This window comes from Triturus cristatus, chromosome 4_2, assembly GCF_964204655.1.
Source record: "Triturus cristatus chromosome 4_2, aTriCri1.1, whole genome shotgun sequence".
In the NCBI taxonomy this organism is placed as follows: domain Eukaryota; kingdom Metazoa; phylum Chordata; class Amphibia; order Caudata; family Salamandridae; genus Triturus; species Triturus cristatus.
In genome coordinates, this window is record NC_140586.1 from 184,018,668 (window position 1) to 184,043,754 (window position 25,087).

Sequence of the window (25,087 nt, forward strand, 5' to 3'; positions counted from 1 at the left end):
ATAGGGGCTTCCATGGCATTCTTAGGGAACATTCCCTTAGAAGGTATTTGCAAAGCAGCCACATGGTCTACCACGCACACCTTCACTAAACATTACTGTGTTGTTGTGCAATCCAAACAACAAGCTTCAGTAGGCCAAGCTGTCCTTAAAAACTCTATTCCAAACTGCTGCAACGGATACAGGTGACCACCGCTAGGGGAGACACTGCTATATAGTCTATCCTAAGTGTGTGATCTGCAGCTCATATGCCTCGAACGGCATATGCTACTTCCCAGTATGCATCTGTTCTTGGCATGTAGAGCTGCAGAGCCACACACGCCCACCCGCCTCCCCGGGACCTGTATCTGTTCCAGCATTGTCTTAATTAGACACTACACATGGACATCCTTTCTCTTTATTCTTATACACTCCATCATTTCCCATCATGGCGAAAAACAATCTGAGGATGGAGTGGATGCCCATGCGCACTGTTGTCCAGAGGAGGAGTCACCTATCTCGTGACCAAAAGGCTTCTTCCGAAGACAACAACAACCTGCAATCATCCGAGCCCAACACCAGATGGCGATCTTATCCCAAGTGTGTGGCTCTGCAGCTCTACATGCCAAGAACAGATGCATACTGGTAAGTAGCATATTCCTTTCTAGATAAAATGCCCGCATCTGGAGCGCGCCTAAAAACACAGTGAATAGTAATCACCTCAAAGCATATTACATGTCAAGGTAACTCTGACTGGTGCCATACTTTAGGGTCCCTTACAACATCTGGCCCTACGACCAGGGCCTGCTGCTCAACGTACTCTATTCTGGGCAATAACATGCAAACTCAGTTTGCCTTTTCGTTACAACACATATACACCTATGTAAACCCATTGAAAGATTACAAAGTGAACCTTGCAGAATGCACGGCAAGTTAATACATGCATACAGAGTCAGGACAGAACATACTATTGCAAATAATGGCTCCAAAGCCCATGGCGCACAGGAAGATTAAGGGTAACCCAGTTTGCGGGTGTTGCTAATTTCTTAACCATCATTTCACCACACAACATAAACTGTTTTTCAAAATTGACTTATGCTGGCACAGAAGCCAGAATCAAATATACACATGCACTTCAGATCGGTATTTCACAAATACCCAACTCCCATTATAACTATATCGAGAGATGCATCCCACTGAATTAGGCGCATTCATCAACAATCCAGAAACTCAGGGGCCCCACAGAGGCTGTAAAGCATATACATCTACTACAATTCAAGACTTCTTCCAAGCAGTGAAGACCTTCCATACTCGCTTAACGGGCAGGGCGGTGGTGACCCAAAACGGGCATGGGGGGGCCTTTATTACCAGATTGTAAACATATTCACAATAAATATACATGCCTGGATACTCATATGCATAGACATCAGTGGTATATAAATAAAGTTGTGTGTACACAGACTAAGGTTCCCCGATATCAACTAACACTAGCTTACTATACAGAAACATTGACCATATAACAAGGTGAAGCACCGCTCCTCTTTGGGTTTTACGCATAAACACATGTATACCTAACAATCTTACCATAGTTTTCATGTTGGAGGAAAATCATAAACCTGGAAAGGACTGACTACAACACGTCAGCAGCATCCACTCTAGTTGTTTTTATGTATGTACGCGAGCATAAGCTAAGCACCCAGTAACCCCTTAATCCAGATCTACACAAAGCATTAAGGGTTGGCCTGTTAAATCACCAAAACTACAAACAGTCTCTGGTCAACTAAACAACAAGCTAGTAGTTGGTAACAGTAAAATCCGGGGCCTCTAAATCCGCGCATAGAACTATAAATCATATTAAAAGAGCACACACAAAAGAAAATAACCAAATTCAACTTTACCCAAAATAAAAAGGTATGGGCCAAGAGAATAGAAGAATTCCCACATAAAAACAGTTAACAGCAAACTGGTAACTACAAAAGAAAATGTTTCACTGTCACTCCTGTAGATGATTACACACGCTCACATACCCAGGTAGGTCTAGGGGTGGATGGGTCTTGGGGGAGGGGGGGGGGTGTATATCATTTACACACAGTGGAGAACACTTGTTCTCTCAAAGATAACAAGTGGTAAACCACACAATAATGTTTTCTGTTGGAACTACAGAAAATTCACTCCCTCTTCCACAATGGGCAAATACCGCTACATAATCGATGCATACTTTGGGAATCTAGAAGACGTCCATGCTGCAAAAGAAACTTGTTACCTATTTGTGACGATAGTTTTGCAGCTTGAACTCTGCCAGGGTTACATACAACCCTCTCTCCTCCCCAGTGAAGGAGAAAACTTAAAAAATCAATTATTAAATAAAGGTGTGATTAAAAAGACATCTCAGGACACAGTTCCTTAACCCAAAATGGTACACCAGTACATAATAACAAAAGGGGAGGGGGCGGGGGGATTGCTACACACATCTCTAATAGCAGGTTACATTTCATTATATCACACGTATTCAACTACAAAGTTCATAAATAAAGGAATAAATAATAAATTCATAAACAAATCTTAAGAATACAGATATTAATATTTTGATTGTGCGCCAACAAATATATATACTACAACATATGTGAAACACACGACAAGCACTGCCACTTTTTCTAGGAAAAAGGTGACCCTGCGCACTCGCCACAATAAAAGCCTACACATAAAATTACACCAATTCACCTGGCATATACAATCACAAGGCGAAAGGTGAAAATATTCTGAGAGCTAGCACTCCCAGAAAGGGGTGGTAGCTGAAGCTAGAAGGATCTGGTTTCACACACACCCATTAATAGAAAAGAAGAAAAAAAAACACAAATCAAACCACTAAATGGCGGGATATATCCATAGTATGTGAATCTAGAAGAGATCAAGCTGCAAAACTATTCTACAGGTAGGTAACTAGTTTCTACCATCCTTATTCACCCAAAAATAAACGTCAACAGTAGGTCTGAGACTGACTCCTCTTGTGTCTCTTCATGCTTCTCCCACCAGGACAGTTACTTGGTATACATCCTCAACGAGATGGCTGGAAACTCCTTCATGATCTTTTGCAGCACCTGCAACAACACCCAGAGGACAGCATTGGTGCTGCGGAACTTGGGATTCACTGCCATTCCGCTGCACGGTCAGATGGGACAGGTACAAAGGGGTTTTCGGATCAGGAGCCTCAGAAAGTAATGTCTGGCTACGTGCGTAGCTTGTAAAGTTGTTTATAGAAACTTGGTCTGTAGAAATTGGATCATCCTTCTAAAGGACTTAATTGAGTTTGGAATAAGTAGGTCATTTTTGTTTCCTTTCGTTAAATTTATATCTAGCGGTATGCAATATAGTGTAAAGCAGGACAAGCTCACCGATTAACTAAGAGGATGATAAAAGATAATAATTTAGTAAAATAAAGGATAGTGAATTTGTTAATCCAGGCAGACAGATGTGGAAGTAAAATGTACAGATAGGGCTGTGCAATTGGTGGGGTCAGGAGGAATGAGGAAATAATTGCTCCCTGCAGCATGGGCCAAGATTCAAGGTACTCTTAAGCGCCATCCCAAGGAATGTAACATTGCCTTACCAGAAGTGGGTGGGACTGAAACAGTAGTTGGCATCTTTTGTGTATCCTCCTCCTGACCTTCACGCTGTTTTGTTGAGAATGAGAAGCCTGTGCAGACCTACTGGTGAGTGGCCAATATCTTATTCTGGAGGTGAGGGTTATAAAAACGTTTGCTCCATCTGTGTAATTGCACATGCTGAGATATACTGGTGTTGGGATAGATTCCTTGAACGTAACCTCTCTCTGCTCTTTCTGTCTTGCCCTTGGCCACTCTGAATTGCTCAGGACTGATCCAAAATGGCCCCTGCCCTCCCAATGCCTTAGTCTGTCATATTGCACAACTCTAGTACTGCATGCTACTTGTGCCGAGGACACAGGCAGGTGGTGATTTGTTTTTTGTTTGTGGTCAGGTCCCACTGTTTGTCTGTTCCATGGTTCATACCAAGGGTTGCTACACGCTAACTACTTAAGATCCTGCACAATAAGCTGTAATCTGTAGTCATAGGGCTGATCGCTAAGATTCCAAGATAATCATCAGAGCTTGTCTTTGGGGGTCCTAAATATACGCCATATAAGGACATATGAGGACGACCGTCCTCATGCTTCTGCATCTATGAGGAGAGATGTAATGAGGGGAATTCCCAACCAATCCAAGGATATGGTTGGTGCATCACTGACAGAGACTTGCCTGTTAATGGAGTTTCAAGGCATAAGCTCCCAAGAATTCAGCAGAGATGGCAGGGCACCCTCTGAAATTCCGCAGGGGGTAATCCGAGTGCTGGCTCCCCTTCAAAGTAATTACGTTCTGTTATGATCCACCTTATGTAGAGTTCGATTACTGGATAGATTTCTGTGTAAATATCTATCTGAATTCATATACCATTGATCACGTCACCAGTATACAATCCTATGAGGCTCCATTCACTGCTCTATTTATCAAGTCTGTTCCCACACTTTGATATTTGCTACCCTACAGTTAACATTGCTGTCTTGTCTATACACACTAACATATCACCTGCTTTCTTTTTTCAGAATAAACGCCTGGGAGCGCTCAATAAATTCAAGGCCAAGACGAGATCCATCCTTTTGGCAACAGACGTGGCGAGCCGCGGGCTGGATATTCCCCACGTGGACGTGGTCATCAACTTCGACATTCCAACGCACTCCAAGGTGAGTGTGGCATCACAAACACGTTCAGAGCCACACAATTATCACAGCCAAAGTAGTGCTCTTTTCAGAACCCGACAAGCAGTCGCACATACTCCAGAAGGTCACTCCCACTCTAGCACTCTCACATAGCTATTCGCGCACACGTAACCACAAAGATGCTGGAGCACTATAACAAAGAACCAAAAAGGCTTTCACACACCCCACGTGGTGCACTAATAACCATGTGGATATTGTTGCTCATTCCTGTAGCAGCGACATTACACACAGTTCCGACAGTGTGGGGACGCCTTGCTGCTCTGCTACAGCCTTTATTCCTTGTGGCTGATCAAAGGGTTCATCCAGTGAAAGAAGCACAGATGAGACGCTCTTTGCTGCTAACACATATGGAGATACAGGGAAAGGCTGGTGGTGCGGGTAAAGACTGTAGAAAACTAATATTTCTTTAGTGCACAAACTGCTCTGGCCTGACCCGAGGCACAGCAGAAACAAGGGTTTCTGATGTAAGACTTGTAATAAACAGATTCCTTATGTTTTAAATATTTCCCCTTGAATCCGACTGGATTTGGAGGCCTTTTCAGCAGTACCTCTGTGCACTGCTTGGATGGCTTCGTGCAGCTCTGCACTGATGCTGTTCCACTCTGTAAATGATGTGCAGAGCCTGTATAGGCGCCACTCCCTAGTGCTGACGTCTGTTCCTTTCTTTTCGTGCTACCAGATGCAGATTCAGAACTACCTCTTGTCTTTATGAAACTCTACGGAAATGTAAACTCCCAAAACTACAGGTTTTAAGCCCATTAAGGACTGTCACAAACACATGTCTGACAGATCCTAGCAGGCTTGCCTGTGGTCAAGCCACAACTTCAAGGCCTGCAATGTCTGTACGTTGATGAACCCAAAGGCCATACAACACTGCGATGTAAAACTGTCCCCAAGCACCCTAAGACTCCTTAACAAGAGTGGATCAAGTCAAAGGATCTGTCTCATTCCCATTCCCAGTCCTAAAGTCGCAAGAGTCGTTCCCGGGGTTGATCGTTGTCGCACTCCAAGTCTTCGGGTAAGTCGAAGAAAAAGCATTAAAAAAAAAATCCAAGCAAGACTTAGCCTCTTCCCACTACTCGCATTCTCCTATTCCCTAGAGCCTCGACGCCGATGCCAACTGAGGACGAGGTGACTATTGTGCTTTCTGACTCCTAATCATGCTCATCTCGGTCAAAGCGCTACCTCCCCAACTTGACTTACCACCTTTACAGGGAAGAACACCTATTTTTAATTCCGCATTTGCTACAGATTTGGACAACAATTATAATGCAGGTGATGAGATTGGGCAACCATAGCAGAAAGAAAATTGGTATGATGGCCTTCAAGAAGCCAGCGGCCTTGATATTTTCATGGAGTCCAGACTCTTCTCACCCCCCGACCCTGCCTCTGAGAAGAGTGCTTCTTACATAATTGTCATGTGTAGGGTAGCCAAAGTGCTTGACCTGCAGCTCCCTACCTTAGAGGTTAAAATCAATGTTGTGACTGAAGTGCTCCTGCCGATGCAAATATCTACTGAGCCCCTTCTTCCCTTCAATGAGGTGTTGATGGATACTCTCTTAGGGGCCTGAGCCAAACCCCCAGTTTCCCAAATTGTGAGATACCATCCCATGCCCCGGTCGACCCTGCATTTGTGTCTTAGCCCCACTCTCCAGAAATCTTGATCATACAAGCATCTATCGGTCCGAGGAACCCAAATGCATTTCCGACTATTCTGCCCGATAGGGAGACCAAACAAGTGGAAACCTTTAGGAAAAAGGTATGTTCGAGGCATATGAGCTGCAGATTGTACACTTAGCATAGATCGCCATCTGGTGTTGGGCCCGGATGTTTGAAGTTTGTTTTTCTTCTTGGACAGTCTTTGGAAGTCACGAGTTTGGTGACTCCTCCTTCGGTCCGTACTGCGCATGGGCTTCGGCTCCATCCTCAGATTGTTTTTTTCCGCCATCGGGCTCGGATGTGATACTTCGTGCTCCGGCTTCGAACTTCTACGGTTCCAGCCTCGACGGAAAATCCTCGATTCTTCGAGTTCCTTCATCATCTTCATCTCTCGAAGCGGCACTTTCTCCATCCCGTTCATCGACACCGGCCTTCGGGCCCTCCGCGACTCCGGTCCCGGCCGATGGAAAGGACTCCGTTCAAAAAGTGCCCAAAATGTGGGTCTAAATTTCCCCACACCGACCTCCATCAGGTGTGTAACCTTTGCCTCTCTCCGGAACACGAGGCTAGAGACTGCCCCGCCTGCAAGTCTTTTCGATCGAAGAAGACCATCCGAGATCGAAGAGCTCGACGCACCATGGCGCACTCATCCTCCGCAGCTCCACCGGACATCTTCGGAGACGACGCCGAAGCTTCGGGGCAAACACACACCGAACAGGAGGAAGACGTCGTCAGCGCTTCCGAGGCCGACGACTCCGACGTGGAGGACATTACACCAGCGCAGCGGGCCGTGAGTAATATGCCCCCTCCTACCCCCACGCCGAAAACCAAAGAGACTCAGGTTACTCCCTCGCCTGCCGGCCTGGGCAAAACCAAAACCAAAACTTCGATCACCCCACCTTCGGGCCCGGTGTCGAAGCTCCCAAAGTCTCATGGCAGCTCGGGATCGAGCCAGCCGACACCCGGTGCCGAAAAACAGCATCCGGCACCGAAGACTGCAAAATCCAGCTCGACTCCGAAACCACCGGTGCCGAAGCCTGGACACTCGGTGCCGACCAAACACAAACACAAATCTGTCGGCACCGATGCTCCGGCGCCGAAACATCATTCGACGCCGAAACACCCGGAGACCTCAAAAAAGCATGGCGCACACAGACCATCGAAACCCCCGGTTCCGAAATCACCGGTGCCGACAGACGACTCGACACCATTGGCTCTGTTTACACCAGACCCTTTACAAAAGACTTTGTCCAAAGATCCTAAGACTGGGCTTTTGACTTTAACTACCAAGAAAAGACGCCTTGATGCTCCGGCTCCTCCTCCTCCACCCAAAAGGAAGGACTCTGCTACTTCTCCCCTCAGAGTGCCCTCCCCACTACCGCCTCCCCTACCCCCTCCACCTCCTCCACCACCTCCACCTCACAGGTCTCCGCCACCTGTACCTCACTACGATCCGACCCCATCCCCAGATCCGGATGATGGGGATCCGGACAATTACCCGGCGGACGCCCCAATGGATCCCACTCCACCAGGGACCCCAGATCCATGGGAGGATTACAATAACCCTGATATACCCAATGTACCTCAGGACGACTTATACCCATCAAGACCGTCTCCTCCAGAGGACTCCTTAGGGTTTCACCATTTAGTGCAGAGAGCAGCACACTACCATGGGGTGGACATGCACAGTGAACCAGTAGAAGAAGACTTCCTACTGGATACATTTGATATACAAGACAAATCCACTTCCATTTTACCCATGCTTAAGGGTGTCACCAAGCACGCTACAGAGGTGTTCAAAGACCCTGTCAGAGCCAGAGTACTGAACCCTAGAATAGAGAAGAAGTATAAGGCGGCACCCACAGACCCTGCTTACATCAAGGGCCCTGCTCCCCTAGATTCCCTAGTTGTCTCCACAGCTAGAAAGCGGGCTAACTCCCAATCCTCAGGAGATGCCCCACCGCCAGACAAAGAATCTAAACTTCTGGACGCGTCTGGTAAACGCACCGCCTCCCAAGCTGCAAACATGTGGCGCATTGCAAACACACAAGCACTGCTTGCGCGATATGATAGAGCACACTATGACGAACTAGAGGCTCTTATGCAGCACCTTCCAGAAAAATACAAGCACAAGGCTCATGACCTGATACAGGAGGGTAAACTAATTACAAATACCTCCATTAAGTGTGCCCTCGATGCAGCCGACACTGCTTCTAGGGCCATAAATACCAGTGTCCTGCTTCGTCGCCACGCCTGGCTCAGGATCTCAGGTTTCAAGCCTGAAGTCCAGGCATCCATACTCAATCACCCCTTTGACCAGGAAACACTCTTTGGGCCAAAGGTAGACGAAGCGCTCGAAAAGATGAAGAAAGACACAGACACAGCAAAGTCTATGGGGGCACTCCAAACACAAGCCTCCAAACGTTCCTTTCGACGCTCGTCCTTTCGTGGCACAGGCAGAGGCTCCTCCACCGATAACGCCTCTACCTCCTACAAGTCCCCTCCTCAAAATACCTTTTCAAAGGGCAATCAGAGAGGTGGTTACAGGGGTAACAACAATAAGGGCAGGGGCAAAACCAACAACACCCGTTCTGACACCCCCCCCGCACAATGACTCCCCTCCGCTCCCCCCAGACCATTCCACTCCGGTCGGGGGCAGACTACAAAACTTTATCCACGTATGGGAGTCCATAACATCGGACAAATGGGTAACCCAAATCATTCGGTCAGGGTACTGTCTCGAACTAACATCTACCCCACCCAATATCCCACCAAGGCACCGTCCAATGTCTCAAGAACATTCCACACTGCTCAAACAAGAGGTACTCTCACTCCTCCAAAAACACGCTATAGAGCAGGTCCCCGTCAATCAACAAAATCTAGGGGTCTACTCCCTATATTTCTTAATACCAAAGAAAGACGGGACCCTCAGACCCATTCTCGACCTCCGGCCTCTAAATGCCTACATACACTCAGACCATTTTCACATGGTCACCCTACAGCAAGTCCTCCCACTCCTCTGCCAGGGAGACTTTCTCACAACCTTGGATCTGAAAGACGCATACTTTCACATTCCAATACACCCCTCTCACAGGAAATACCTCAGGTTCGTGGTGGACGGACAACATTACCAATTCACGGTTCTCCCCTTCGGGGTCACCACCGCACCGCGGGTGTTTACCAAATGCCTAGCAGTAGTAGCAGCACACCTCAGACGTCAACACATTCACGTCTTCCCTTACCTGGACGACTGGCTGATAAAAGCCGCGTCCTACGACCAATGTGTGCAGCATACAAACAGCACCATCCAACTGCTCCACCAGCTAGGCTTCACGGTGAACTACCAAAAGTCCCACCTCATACCATCTCACACAAAGCAATATCTCGGGGCCACTATAGACACCTCCAAGGGTATTGCCTATCCAAACTCAGCCAGAATCACAAGCATTCAAGCCTTACGCAAAACATTCCTTCCTCAACACTCTCTTCCAGCAAGAGTGTTTATGAAGCTCATAGGAATGATGGCGTCTTGCATCTTCATAGTGCCCCATGCAAGACTCCACATGCGTCCACTTCAAGAGTGCCTAGCACAACAGTGGAACCAGGCCCAGGGTCAGCTGACGGATCTGGTGTTGGTGGACGGCCGCACACATCACTCTCTGCAGTGGTGGAACACCACAAACCTTTCCAAAGGGCGGCCGTTCCTGGACCCGGTTCCTCAGGTGATTCTAACAGCGGACGCATCGCTCTCCGGCTGGGGAGCGCACCTCCTACACCTCACCATGCAAGGTCTATGGACGCCACAGCAAAAATCGCTCCACATCAACCACCTGGAGCTCTTGGCGATCTTTCTAGCCCTAAAATCTTTCCAAAAACAGATTTCGGGCAAAGCAGTCCTCATTCGCACAGACAATATGACTGCGATGTATTATATACAAAAACAGGGGGGGACACACTCTCCCCAGCTCTCCCGCTTAGCCCAGAGCATATGGAGATGGGCAATTCCCCAAAACATCTTTCTCCTGGCACAGCACGTTCCAGGCGTACAAAACACCATGGCAGATCTGCTCAGCAGACAAACACAACAACTACACGAATGGGAACTGCATCCACAAGTTCTTCACCCATTCTTCCAACAGTGGGGGCATCCTCAGATAGACCTCTTCGCCACCCACGAAAACAAAAAATGCCCAAGCTTCGCCGCCAGATACCCACACCCATTGTCCAAGGGCAATGCGATATGGATGAACTGGTCAGGCAGATTTGCATACGCCTTTCCACCTCTCCCACTAATTCCATTAGTGGTCAGGAAGCTACAACAGCACTCCCTCACACTCATTCTGGTAGCTCCGACGTGGGCCAGGCAGCCGTGGTACACCACGCTACTACAACTGTCAGTGGTACCACATCAAAAATTGCATCTATCCCCATGCCTCCTAACCCAGAACCATGGAGAAATCAGGCACCCGGACCCAGCTCAGCTCAACCTGGCGATCTGGCTCCTGAAATCCTAGAATTCGGATACCTTAACCTTCCCCTTGATTGCATGAACATCATCATGGAAGCCAGACGTCCTACCACTAGAGCATGCTATGCCGCAAAGTGGAAAAGATTCGTAATTTACTGCCGTAACAATACAATCAACCCTCTAGATGCATCCATACAGCACATAATATGCTATCTGCTCCATCTTCACAGGTGTAACCTGGCATATTCATCCATACGCCTACACCTAGCAGCGATCGCTGCCTATCTACAAAACAGGCAGCATTTATCACTCTTCAGAGTGCCCGCTATTAAAGCCTTCATGGAAGGCCTTAAACGAGTAATTCCTCCCAGGGCACCACCTTCCCCTGTATGGAATCTAAATTTGGTTCTTACACGTCTAATGGGTCCGCCCTTCGAACCAATGCACAAATGTGAGCTACAGTTTCTCACCTGGAAAACAGCTTTCCTTGTAGCTATCACTTCCCTTAGAAGGGTTGGTGAAATACAGGCGTTCACCATACAGGAACCCTACATACAAATGCATTACAGCAAGGTCATACTTCGCACAAATCCGAAGTTTCTGCCCAAAGTCATTTCCCCCTTCCACCTCAATCAATCAGTGGAATTACCTGTCTTCTTTTCGCAACCCCAATCTGTTGCAGAAAGGGCCTTACACACGCTTGATGTAAAAAGGGCGTTACTATACTACATACAAAGAACGCAACCCTTCAGGAAGACTAAACAATTGTTCGTTTCCTTCTCTCCACCACATAAAGGCAACCCCATTTCAAAATCAGGGATAGCTAGGTGGATTGTAAAATGCATACAAATTTGCTATCAAAAGGCAAAGAGAACATTATCTGTTCCCCCTAAAGCCCACTCTACAAGAAAGTTAGGGGTTTCTATGGCTTTTCTAGGGAATATACCCTTAGATGACATCTGCAAGGCAGCCACATGGTCTACACCGCACACCTTCACAAAACACTACTGTGTAGATGTGCATTCCAAGCAGCAAGCTAGGGTGGGCCAGGCTGTACTAAAGACACTTTTTCAAACAGCTGCAACGGATACCGGTGGTCGCCGCTAGGGTTGGGTACTGCTATATAATCTATGCTAAGTGTACAATCTGCAGCTCATATGCCTCGAACGGAATATGCTACTTACCAGTATGCATCTGTTCTTGGCATGTAGAGCTGCAGAGTTGTACACGCCCACCCGCCTCCCCGGCTACCTGTATCCGTTCCAGTACATCTTATTTAGATACAACACATGGGTTTCTCACTGTTATTACTACGCTCCATCATTTCCCTGTTGGCGAAAAACAATCTGAGGATGGAGCCGAAGCCCATGCGCAGTACGGACCGAAGGAGGAGTCACCAAACTCGTGACTTCCAAAGACTGTCCAAGAAGAAAAACAAACTGCAAACATCCGGGCCCAACACCAGATGGCGATCTATGCTAAGTGTACAACTCTGCAGCTCTACATGCCAAGAACAGATGCATACTGGTAAGTAGCATATTCCTTTCTTTCACCAGCGTGGCTCTGAGGTCCCTGAATGCCAGTTGCATGCTGGACTACTCTTCCCACGCTCTTCGGAATTCGGTGACTCATGCCCTCCGAGCTATCCTGGAAGACCTCAGACCTGTCCTAACCCAAGCATTACAGGACGGTCATGATGCGGCCAAGAACGCAATTTGTTGTGGCTTGGACGCTACTGATTCCATCGGGTGAGCCACTGGCACCAGTGTTGCCATTTCCCGCCACACCTGGCTACGGTCAACAGGTTTTTTCAGGCGATATCCAGTCGGCCCTCATGGACGTGCCCTTTGGGAAACACCTGTTTGGGTATAAGGCAGATACCTCCCTGGAGCAGTTCGAAGAATCAGGGCCCGCCCCACCAACAGCATCAGCCATACTGTTCCTTTTCCAACTTCAGCAGTGGTATCCCATACTACCATCCAATTCAGCCTCAGCAGGGTGCCCAGCAATATCACGGTTGCCGCGCCCACCGCCCCGCGGTCAAAGTCACTGGGCCAATCAGTCCACTTCCCCCCCCAAACCCCTGCTCACGTAGCCCCACCTTCCAAAACCCTTTAGCATGCCCTAGTGAAATAAAGCCACCCGATTGGAGCCAGGATCTAATGGTTCGAGGCATGTGGGCTGCTGAATTCATATCTGTGCATAGATCGCCGCCTAGTGTTGGGTCCGGATGTTTGCAAGTTGTGGTCCTGGAAGAGTCTTCGAAGTATCCTGAGATAGGTGACTCCTCCCCTGGACCACAGTGCGCATGGGCATCCTCTCCATCCTCAGATTGTTTTTTTCCGCCATTGGGTTCGGATGTGCTTATCTTGACTCAAGTTAGGAAAATTTAGTTTTCAGGCCAAAAGGCCTTTAGTTTTCGTCGGTACTGTTCCCGATCGGTATCGACAGTTTACTTGCTAGTTTAGCGACTTTAACAACTTTTTCGGATCCATTATATCTGACCATCGACCCTACATCGACGATGGAATCGAGGACCCCATTCAAGCGGTGTCCTGTTTGCCACGCGAAATATCCACATATCGACGTCCACCCGGTGTGCAACAAATGCCTATCACCGGATCATGACGAATCGAAATGTATGGCCTGTGCCCGATTCAGATCCAAGAAGACTCTCCGGAATCGACGAGCCGCGAGACTTGAAGCGCAGCAAGCGGCACCGGCCCCGACCAACATCTTCAGCACCGAGGACGAAGATGTTGAAAGCGTGGAAAACATACCCTCCAGCCCCGCTTCCGAACACGGTTCCAGATCGGAAGACGTAGATGAAGAGCTTTTTCACAGGGAAGAAGCTGAAGATGAGGTAGGAGACTACGATGAGGCCTTAGGGGCCGAAGAAGGTAGCTCTGTTGACGAGCAGGGCCTACCCCTCCAAACGGAGGATATCACAGGGCATCAGTCTACGGCTCCGGTCGAGGGATCGCCTTCGGGCCTTACCCAAGATCAATCCCGTAGTTCTTCGGCCCCGCCCTCTGGCCTGGCCTCGGACATCCAGCGAGAGCCATTATTACCAAAAAGACTGGTTTCCCTTCCACGAAACCGAAACCAATCGTCGCACCGGTTCAACAGAAACCGAAAGTGAAACTAACACTGGTCGGCTCGAGGACCACCACACCTTCGACGCCAGCCAAAACCGTCGGCTCCGACCGCACCAAAAGGGACTTCGGTGCCGAACTCGCTGCAGCCGATGTCGGCGCCGACCCAAAGAGAAAAGCCATCGGTACCGCCAAAGCGCCTCGGCCCCGAAACAATCGGCACCGACCACCAAGGTTAAAATGGCCGCTGCATCGCAATCCACCTCGAAAGCAGCGACTACGGTCCCATCATCGACGCCGTCGACAGCTACTACCTCTCCTCGACTCGATGACCCTGTGGCTCCAAAGAAGTCCACTCCTACCTCTACAGAACACCTCGGCGCCAAACAACCGTCGGAGTTCTCGGTGCGACAAGTTGCGGCGTCCTTGCAACGTATCAGAGAAAAGGCAGCCCTCCAGCCCACGTCGGGCTCCGAGCCGAAAAAGGCTCAAAAGGCACCCTCGGCACCATCCAACATCACCTTTGGTTTGCCGCCATCCACGGCGCCAAAACTATTCGAGATCAGAACTCGTGTCACCCAGACAAGGTCCCCATCTACTGCACAATCTCCTACCGGGACATCACCGTCCCACTTCATCGACGCCGACACCGGCAGGCTCATGCTCCGAAAGCGGAAGATCACTTCCGAGCAGACTTTGGACTCTTACAGGATCCCGCTAAAGCAAAAACTGCCGGCGGAATCGGAACCGGTTCTTTATGAACGCCTCCACACCTCTTACCCAGATCCACAGTCCTTCTCTCCGACGCACTCCGACACGGACGCAATAGAGGACTACATGGGTGACGACACCACCTACCCCAGGGATATGGACCCTGAAGGCCAGCAAGACCCTGATCAAGCTTGGGATGACCCTGTAGACCCAGGTGCCGCTATGGATACACAGGACACGCAGCTTTATGGCGCAAAAACGTCTCCCACAGAGGACACTGCTGCATTCAACGCCCTCATTGAACGTGCCGCAGCCAATCATGGAGTGCAACTCCACTCAGACACAATCGAGGACGATTTCTTGGTGGACACTTTCGCATCCTCAGAGAGGACTGTAAAGACTCTGCCCATGTTGAAAGGTGTCCTCAAGCCAGCAAAGGACATTTTCAAAGAAACCACCAGGGCACGGGTAATAAACCCCAGGATCGAGAAAAAATACAAGCCGGCACCTGGGGACCCTACGTACATTAGAGGCCAGTTACCTCTGGACTCCATCGTAGTTGCTAATGCTCGCAAACGGGCACACTCGCAGACAACTGGTGATGCTCCTCCCCCGGACAAAGAGTCCAAGGTGCTAGAGACCTCCGGCAAAAGGATTGCAGCCCAGGCGGCAAACATATGGCGCATTGCCAATACACAGGCGCTCCTAGCTCGCTACGATCGCTCACACTATGACACGTTAGAGACCCTACTTCAACATCTACCAGACGAGTACAAAGAGGCAGCGGAGCTCCTCATCAGGGAGGGACAACTTCTCACAAACGCATCCATTAAGTGTGCATTGGATGCCGCCGACACAGCTGCGAGAGCACTAAACACCAGCGTCATGCTACGACGACACGCCTGGTTACGAATCTCCGGATTCAAACCTGAGGTTCAAAATAACATTCTCAATCAGCCGGTCAACCCAGACTACTTATTCGGACCAGAGGTTGACACCACCCTAGAAAAGATAAAAAAAGACACAGACACTGCAAAGTCAATGGGGGCTCTGCAAACGCAGACATTTCGTAGTGGCTCCTTTCGTTGCCCCGGAAATAGAGGAGCGGGTAGAGGACAGGGGTCACAGCAAACCTACAATAAAGGAGGCACACAATGTACCTACGATAAAAACACCCGAGGTGGATATCGTGGCTCCAGTACAAAGGGCAGAGGACGCGGTTACGGCAATACCAGGTCCTCCCCCAAGAACAAACAGTGACGCCCTCTCCCTTCCCCCCGACCACATAACACCTGTCAGGGGAAGACTCCAGCGGTTCCTGTCCACGTGGAATACCATCACCACGGACAGGTGGGTCAAAGATGTTATCCAACACGGTTACTGCCTAGAATTAACCTCCACTCCACCCACAATACCACCAAAGCACCGTCCTATGTCCTCAGAGCACTTAGCATTATTACAGCAGGAAGTGCTAAGTATGCTGCAAAAAGGCGCAATAGAGGTCGTGCCCGTCCACCAGCAGGGGACAGGGGTGTACTCTCTGTACTTCTTAATACCAAAAAAGGACGGGTCACTCAGACCTATACTAGACCTGAGACCCCTCAACCACTACATTCTCTCAGAGCATTTCCACATGCTCATCCTACAGCAGGTTCTCCCGCTGCTCAGACAGGGAGACTTCCTAGCCACGCTAGACCTCAAAGATGTGTATTTCCACATACCCATACACCCGTCACACAGAAAATATCTCAGGTTCACTATTCAGGGCAGCACTACCAATTCAAAGTCCTTCCCTTCGGCGTGACAACAGCACCCAGAGTTTTCACAAAGTGCCTAGCTACTGTGGCTGCACATCTACGGAGGCAACACATTCACGTCTACCCTTACCTGGACGACTGGCTTGTTCAGGCAAAGTCAGCCCAGCAATGTGCCAGCCACTTGTCCCGCACCATTCACCTTCTTCACAGTCTGGGATTCTCACTAAATTACCCAAAATCACATCTCCAACCCGCACACGTACAACAGTACCTACGTGCGACCATAGACACTCTGGCAGCCACAGCTCAGCCAAATTTGGTGAGGATCAACAGCATGCAAATGCTGATCTCAAAGTTCAAACCCCAACACTCCCTTCCTGCGCGAGTGTTCATGCAGTTGATAGGCATGATGACCTCCTGCATTTTCATAGTCCCGCACGCGAGACTACATATGTGCCCGCTTCAGGAGTGCTTGGCACGTCAATGGAATCAGGCTCACGGGCAACTAAAAGACCTAGTGTAGGTGAGCGGTCGGGCATACAACTCTCTGCATTGTTGGAATCCACAAAACCTTTGCAAAGGCCGACCGTTCCAAGAGCCTGTTCCACAAATCATACTAACAGCGGACGCGTCTCTCCCGGGATGGGGAGCTCATGTACTCCATTACACAGTGCAGGGACTATGGACAATACAACAAAAGAAGATGCACATCAACCTTCTAGAACTGATGGCAATCTTCCTGGCAATGAAAGCCTTCAAGGTACACTTGTGCAACAAAGTCGTGTTGATCCGGACGGACAACATGACTGCCATGTACTACATACAAAAGCAGGGAGGAACGCACTCTCCACAGTTGTCTCATCTGGCTCAGAGCATGTGGAAGTGGGCCATTCAAAGGAACATATTCCTCATGGCGGAACACCTCCCGGGCAAAGACAACCAGATGGCGGATCTGCTCAGCAGACACAGCCACCAGATGCACGAGTGGGAGCTACACCCGTCAGTACTCCAACCGTACTTCCAACAGTGGGGTCATCCAGAGATAGACCTATTCGCCACAAGCGAAAATGCCAAAGCTTTGCCGCCAGGTTCCCACATCCACAGTCGCAGGGCAATGCGATATGGATGAACTGGTCCGGCAAATTTGCGTACGCTTTTCCCCCAGCGCCGTTGATACCGCTGGTGGCACGCAAACTGCGACAACACTCACTGACACTCATCCTGGTTGCTCCAACATGGGCACGCCAGCCATGGTACACCACCTTTCTGGAACTTTCCGTGGTGCCGCATCAAAGGCTGCGGATCAAACCCGCGCATTTGACACAGAACCATGGAGAAATTCAGCACCCAGATCCGCAACAGCTGAACCTGGCGATCTGGCTCCTGAAGTCCTAGAGTTTGGCTACCTAAACCTGCCACCCGACTGTATGGAGATCATTAAGGAAGCTAGGAGACCCACTACCAGAGCTTGCTATGCAGCCAAATGGAAGAGGTTTGTCATTTATTGCAATAACAATGACATTAACCCGCTAGACGCATCCATTCAAAACATAATCTGTTACCTCTTACACCTATACCGATGCAACCTGGCATACACCTCAATACGTATCCATTTAACCGCAATAGCAGCCTATCTCCAAAACAGGCAGCACCTCTCTTTATTCAGAGTGCCTGCCATCAAAGCCTTCTTGGAGGGACTTAAACGAGTAATTCCCCCAAGACACCCACCAGCACCAGTGTGGAACCTCAACTTGGTCCACACCCGACTGATGGGTCCACACTTCAAACCTCTCCACTCATGTGAGTTTCAATTCCTCACCTGGAAAGTAGCTTTCCTAGTGGCAATCACTTCGTTGAGAAGAGTTAGTGAACTCCAGGCACTAACCATTCAAGAGCCATTCATACAGGTTCACACAAACCGGGTCGTACTACGTACCAACCCCAAATTCATGCCTAAAGTAATATCGCAGTTCCACATGAATCAAACAATTGAACTGCCTGTTTTCTTTCAGAATCCACAAAATGTCGCTGAAAGAATGCTCCATACACTAGACGTCAAAAGAGCCCTCATGTACTATATAGACAGAACTAAAAGCTTTAGAAAGACAAAACAACTTTTTGTTGCCTTTTCCCCACAACACAAAGGCAACGCCATCTCCAAAGCAGGTATAGCCAGATGGATCGTTAAATGTATTCAAATTTGCTATCAAAAGGCTAAACACACATTAACGATTCCCCCACGAGCCCACTCAACACGTAAGTTAGGGGCCTCCATGGCTTTCCTGGGAAACATTCCTTTACATGATATATGTAGAGCAGCCACATGGTCCACTATACATACATTTACCAAACACTATTGTGTAGATGTACACTCAAAACAGCAGGCAGCTGTAGGACAGGCTGTTCTCAAAACTCTTTTTCAGACCGCTGCAGCTGGCACTGGTAGCCGCCGCTAATGGGGAGTACTGCTATGTATTCTATGCACAGATATGAATTCAGCAGCCCACATGCCTCGAACTGAATATGCTACTTACCAGTATGCATCTGTTCTTGGCATGTAGGGCTGCTGACATTCATATCGCCCACCCTCCTCCCCGGCGCCTGTAGCAGCTGCAGCTCTCAGAATTACTGTATAGCATGGTCATCACTTTCTGTATCTACTCCATCACTGCCACAATGGCGAAAAACAATCTGAGGATGGAGAGGATGCCCATGCGCACTGTGGTCCAGGGGAGGAGTCCCCTATCTCAGGATACTTTGAAGACTCTTCCAGGACAACAACGTGCAAACATCCAGACCCAACACTAGGCGGCGATCTATGCACAGATATGAATGTCAGCAGCCCTACATGCCAAGAACAGATGCATACTGGTAAGTAGCATATTAAATTCTTGCCAGGTTGGCGGATTATATTGGGCGAGTCAGTCTGGCACATAGTCCAAAAGGGGTACCCTTTGCCTCCCCCACCCCACATCTTCAGCTGTTCCCAGAACGACTGATGGAAGACCATCTGTCTGTTTTATGGTAGGAAGTGCAAGCCCTTTTGGCTAGAGGGGCTATCGAGAGGGTCCCTGTGCCAGAAGTAGGTTGTAGTTGTAGTTCCTGCTACTGTCTGGTGCCGAAACAGGACGGAGACCTTTATCTTATTTTAGACATGCGTTCTCTCAACACCTTCCCCTGGATTGAAAAATTAAAGATGCTCACATTGGCCCATGTCTTCTGTGCCTTTGATCCTGAAGACCTGATGGTGGTGGTAGTCCTTCAGGGCGCCTATTTCCATAAACAACATTTTGCAGGCCCATCAGAGCTACTGCAGTTTTTGGCAGGACAGGTGCATTTTCAGTTAGCTGTGCTCTCCTTTGATCTCCTCTGCTCACCTTGGGTGTTCATGAAAGTGATCGTAGTGGTTGCAGCACATCTTCAGAGGTCTTTGGTCCTAGTCGTCCTCTAAATTGATGAATGGCTGCTGAAGGTGAGCTTGCCCAAGGCAGTTGTCAACCATCTCCAGACTATGGGGAAACTCTGGTCATTTTTGGGGTTCACTATCAACGTGCCGAAGTGCCACTTGGAGCTTTTCTGTGCACGGTTCTGTGTCATGCCTTTCCCTGGTAAAAAAAAAAGTCCAGAACATTCAGGCTATGAAACTCATCTTTCAGCCTGCGTTTTGCATCTCAATGAGGTCGACTCGCAGGCTGCTGGGCCTGATAGCTTCCTGCATCCTGCTGGGACTGATAGCCTCCTGCATCCTGCTGGCCACGCACTCCAGGTACCCTATACGGGCTGTGCAGTAGGATCAGACCACATCCTGATTTTGAATGAGACTGCGAAAGACCTGCAGTGGTGATTATTGGATCATTATTGGATCGAGTCCGCAAACCCCGCTTCTACCCCTGCCCCAGACCTGACAATGATAAACGATGTGTCAATTCTGGGTTGGGGCAGCCACCTGGGGAGAGGTGGAGATCAAAATTGTCTGATCTCAGGGCCACCCGCTAGGCGTTGAAAGCCTTCCTTCCATCCATCAAGGGGAGTTGGCACATGTGTTTAGTGACCATACCCCCACCATGTGGTATTGCAACAAACATGGCGGAGTGGGGTAATTGGCACTGTCAATAACAGAGGGGGGACAGGGAGCTAATAAAAGGTCAAGAACCCTTGCTCCCAAGAACAAATACGGAAATATCGATAGGGAAACGGTTCCTGTAAGAGTGTATCTCGGGGTGTAAAAGTGGTACATGTGAGATCTTCCTAATTAGGAAGCCGTGCCCTCACATATCTGTAAATGTTTCATGCTTCATCATCTGGCTTTTGCTCCTCATGGGTTTCAGCTCTGCAATTCCCCACAGGCCCAGCTAGAGAGCTCTTTGGCAAAGATATTTTTATCAAATAGCCGTGATGGTGAGTGCAGTGTTGTGGGATGGGTGAAATGAAGATTTAAAAATTCCTAAGGAGTACCAAAAAACGAATTTATTCAGGGGTCCCTTTGGTAGAGAAAAATGCAATGTGTCAATTGTTAGCTTCTAGTAATGAAGAGAAACAATTAAGCAACATGTTCAGATAGTTTTTTGTTACTCTTTGTGTATTTTAAATCACCATTTTTCCTATCCCATTCACCATAACTGCTATTTGATTAAAAGATCTCCACCAAAGAGCCCTCTTGCGAAGCCCATGGGGAAGTGCAGCGCCGACCCCACAAGGAGCAAAAGCCCAATGATGAAGCATGACACCCTCACGGGAGAGTAGGATCTGCTTCTTATGGTTAACCCCACTATTTTGCTGACATATCACTGTTTTCGACTTACCCTGACTGGGACCCTGCTATTCAGGCCCCCAGTCTAGCTGCTTTCTCCTCTAAATTGATTGCGTCTACTTTAGGTACACTCCAGATTGGATTCTGGGATACCCTTATCAGTCCCTAGTATATGGTATACTATGTACCCAGGGCATAGGTACCCCAGAGGCCTCCTAGGGGCTGCAGCATGTATTATGCCACCCCTGAGAGACCATTCAAACTGACCCCACAGGTCTGCTACTGCAGCCTGTATAAGGTGGTGCATGCACCCCTTACTTAGATAAAGGTTCATTATATCTATTCTAAATCACTGCACATATAAACCTATCAGTCACCCCTATGGCAGGCCTTATCAATCCTGAAGGCAGGGTGCTGGGTTTTATGTGAGAGGGTACCCATGCACAAGCAGAGCCCCTCTGCAGCCTTCGGGAACCTATTTTCCTGGGTTGTTTGTGATGCAGCCAACCATATATATTTAAGTTCATTATAACCTCGCAGTAAATGGTAACTTTAAAATGGCTGCTTAGAAACTTGTTGTGTTTGGTGTCAAACACCTTGGAATCATACCTCCCCACCAGTAACTGGCGGGGGAGGTATGATTCCACCCTTCTGGAGGGACTTATGTGAAACACCGGCACACCTGGTACCAGCTTTCTGATGGATACATCTGCCAGTGGATTCCTCACCTTGTGAATATCCCCTGCGCCAGCAACATTCGGAAACTTTTGTAGCAGTCCACGCCGATGAGGTCGAAGACGACGTCACAGAGGCACGGCTCCGCTCGCGACTCCGCTGATGTCACCGGCTCCATAAGACGACCTCCTCGGCGTGATGACGTCAGTTCCCTTTTTTCCGCGCCGACGACACCAACGGATTTCGGGAATCGTTACTGGTAGCTTTACCTGTTACTTTGTGTTTATTCTGAAGTCTCTCTGTCTTTCTTCGAGAATGTCGACAAGGAAGTCTGGTTTCAAGCCTTGCCGTGAATGTGGCAAACACATGTCCATCACTGACCCGCATGACGATTGCGTCTGGTGTTTGTCCTCGGACCATGATGTTGGAGGTTGTTCGAGTTGCAGGAAAATGAGCTCGAAGGCTCTTAAGGAGAGAGAGGCAAAGCTCTTTATCGCCCGAATGAAGAAGAAGGAGAAAAGAGGTAGAAGAAGATCCAGGTCGAGGTCGGCTTCCAAGTCGACTTCGGGACATGCTTCGAAGAGTAAGAAGCATAAGAAAAAGAGGAGGCATTCGTCGCATCATAAGGCTTCGACGTCGAAGTCGAAATCACCTGCTCGGCGTCGAAGGGAGTCAGTGTCTCCTTCTCCTGTTCCGGCTTCGCCTCCCGTTCCATCTTCTCCTGTGTCTTCGCCGGCTCCGGCTGAATCCCCGGTGCCGGCGTCCTCTCCGGCGCCATCTCCAGATCCTGCAAGTCCTCGGGCTCCGTCTCCGACTCCGGCCCAGGATGAGGATCATCAGGCTCCGGGTGAGTCTGTGACGCCGCAAGTTCCACCGTCGGCGCCGGCAGGCCCGAGTCCGGTGTTACCTGACCAGTATCCGGCTTTCCCTAATCCAGGTCAGGACCCCTCGCATTATCTCAATGCGATGTACGGGTTTTCTCTCGGGCCATGTATACCTCTGGTGCACCTATGGGTCCGATGGCTTTCAATCTGGGTGTGCCGCAGGTTTACCCTCAAGCACCGTTTATGCCGTTCTTCCCAGCGACGCCGTCTTGGCAGATGCCGGCGCCGAGAACATCGACGCCGCTTCCCTCTTCGCCGGCGCCGACTCGACCTCGTTCGACGCCGGCTGCTCCAGCTGATCCGCGTTCGACGCCATTGCCGGCGCCGTCGGATTCGATCACGGCGCCGCCGACGCCGCAGGTGCGGATCCGTTCAAGAAGAGAGGCGCAGAGGGTGCTGGAGTAGAGACGCTTTCTGATGGATGAGGCTGAAGAGGGGGAATTGGTCGAATCTGATGAGGTGTTTGACGAGTTGAAGGAGGCAAGTGGTTTGGATTTGTCTCCGGAGTGGGAGATCACTCCGCCATCGGATGAACCTTCTAAAGACGCGGCACCCTATCATGCTGTAATTAGAAAGGCTGCAGAGTTGTTGGACCTTCAATTGCCAGCTACTGAATTCAAGTCCAATATTTTGACTGAGGTGTTGCATTCTCCAACTGCGGTGTCAGAGCCTCTGTTGCCCTTTAATGAGGCGTTATTGGAGCCTGTGCTGGATGTGTGGCGCGAGCCTTTTTCAGCTCCTGCAGTATCCAAGGTAGTTGCAAGAAGATATAGGGTGGCTCCAGGGGATCCTGAGTTTTTGTCTTCACACCCTTCACCTGAAAGTCTTGTGGTTCAGGCGGCTTGTTCTGGACGTTCTAAAGGTGCGTTTCCTCAAGTCCCAGGGGACAGGGAGGCAAAGAAGGTAGACCAATCGGCCAAGAAGGTCTTTTCTTCAGCCAGTATGGCGTTGAAATCTTCAAATGCGACTTGTTTGTTGGGGCGCTATATCCATGCGCTTATGGATTCTGCTAAAAAGTTGGCACCTAAACTGTCAGAGGAGGATAGAGCAGGCTTCAATGAAGTACTATCGAATGCCCAGGCGGCTGCTCGCCAGGTTATTCAGAGTGGCCTGGATACAGCAGACTCAGTTGCCAGGGTCATGGTGTCTTCTGTTGCCACCAGGAGGGGTGCGTGGCTTAAGTCCTCTGAATTCTCTTCGGATGTCCAGTCAACCTTATTGGATTTATCTTTTGATGGGTCTGGTCTGTTCGGGAAGAAGGCTGACGCTGCTCTGGAGCGCTTCAAAGAGAGTAAGGCTACGGCTAGGTCGTTGGGCCTTCAATCCCAGCCGAGAGGTACTTTCAAGAGGTACAGAGGATTTGGAAGGGCGAGTTTTCGGTCTTTTAGGCCAACCCAGCAGCAGCAGCAGCAGCAGCAGCAGCAAGGCTCCAAGGGATATAGAGGAAGACTTAGAGGTCGCTCACGTGGCCGTCAACTCTCCTCCTCCTCTTCCTCTTCCTCAGCCCCTCCCACCACCGCAAAACATCCCTAGATTCGACATTCCGGATCATGCTGGTCCTGTGGGGGGCCGGCTTACCCATTTTCTACAAGATTGGGAATCTGTAACTACAGATCTCTGGGTTCTAGATCTTGTAGAAAATGGGTACGCCCTTCCCTTTCGGGAATTCCCTCCAAATTACCCTCCTTGCCAAGGAGCTTGCTCGGAGGACCACCGTCTTCTCCTGCAGGAAGAAGTCCTGAAGTTGTTTCAGAAGGGTGCGATAGAGGTGGTTCCGGAGCAGGAGAGGGGTCAGGGATGCTACTCCCGGTATTTTCTGATTCCGAAAAAGGACGGCAGATTGCGTCCGATATTGGACCTCAGAATCCTGAACTTGTACCTGAAACAGGAAAAGTTCAAGATGCTCACCCTTGCGCAGGTTCTTCAGGCGCTGAATCAGGAGGACTGGATGGTGTCGCTCGACTTGCAGGATGCGTATTTTCACATCCCCATTCTGAAGTCGCACAGGAAGTATTTCCGTTTCACGGTAGGGTCGCAACATTATCAGTTTGCGGTCCTCCCGTTTGGTCTTACTTCGGCACCTCGAGTCTTCACAAAGGTGATGGCAGTGGTGGCAGCCCATCTCAGAAGATCGGGAATTTCGGTTTTCCCTTATTTAGACGACTGGCTGATCAAGGCGGAGTCGTCGGAGAAGGTGCTGTGTCATCTGCAGGATACAACTCGGCTGTTGTTCAGATTGGGTTTTTCGATCAATGTGCCCAAATCTCACCTGGTGCCCTCTCAGCGCAACCTGTTCATAGGTGCGGTACTGGACACTACT

At 49.3% G+C, this 25,087-nt stretch overlaps 1 protein-coding gene across 1 annotated transcript in view; it reads left to right on the forward strand.

Annotated features, from left to right (window-relative positions):
* The window catches only part of DDX47 (DEAD-box helicase 47), a 215,686-nt gene that overhangs the window by 169,274 nt on the left and 21,325 nt on the right, over window positions 1-25,087 (forward strand). The window contains exons 8-9 of the mRNA XM_085601034.1: window positions 3,010-3,156; window positions 4,595-4,732. Coding sequence (XP_085457160.1) covers window positions 3,010-3,156; window positions 4,595-4,732 — 285 coding nt within the window. The remainder of the gene's footprint in view (window positions 1-3,009; window positions 3,157-4,594; window positions 4,733-25,087) is intronic.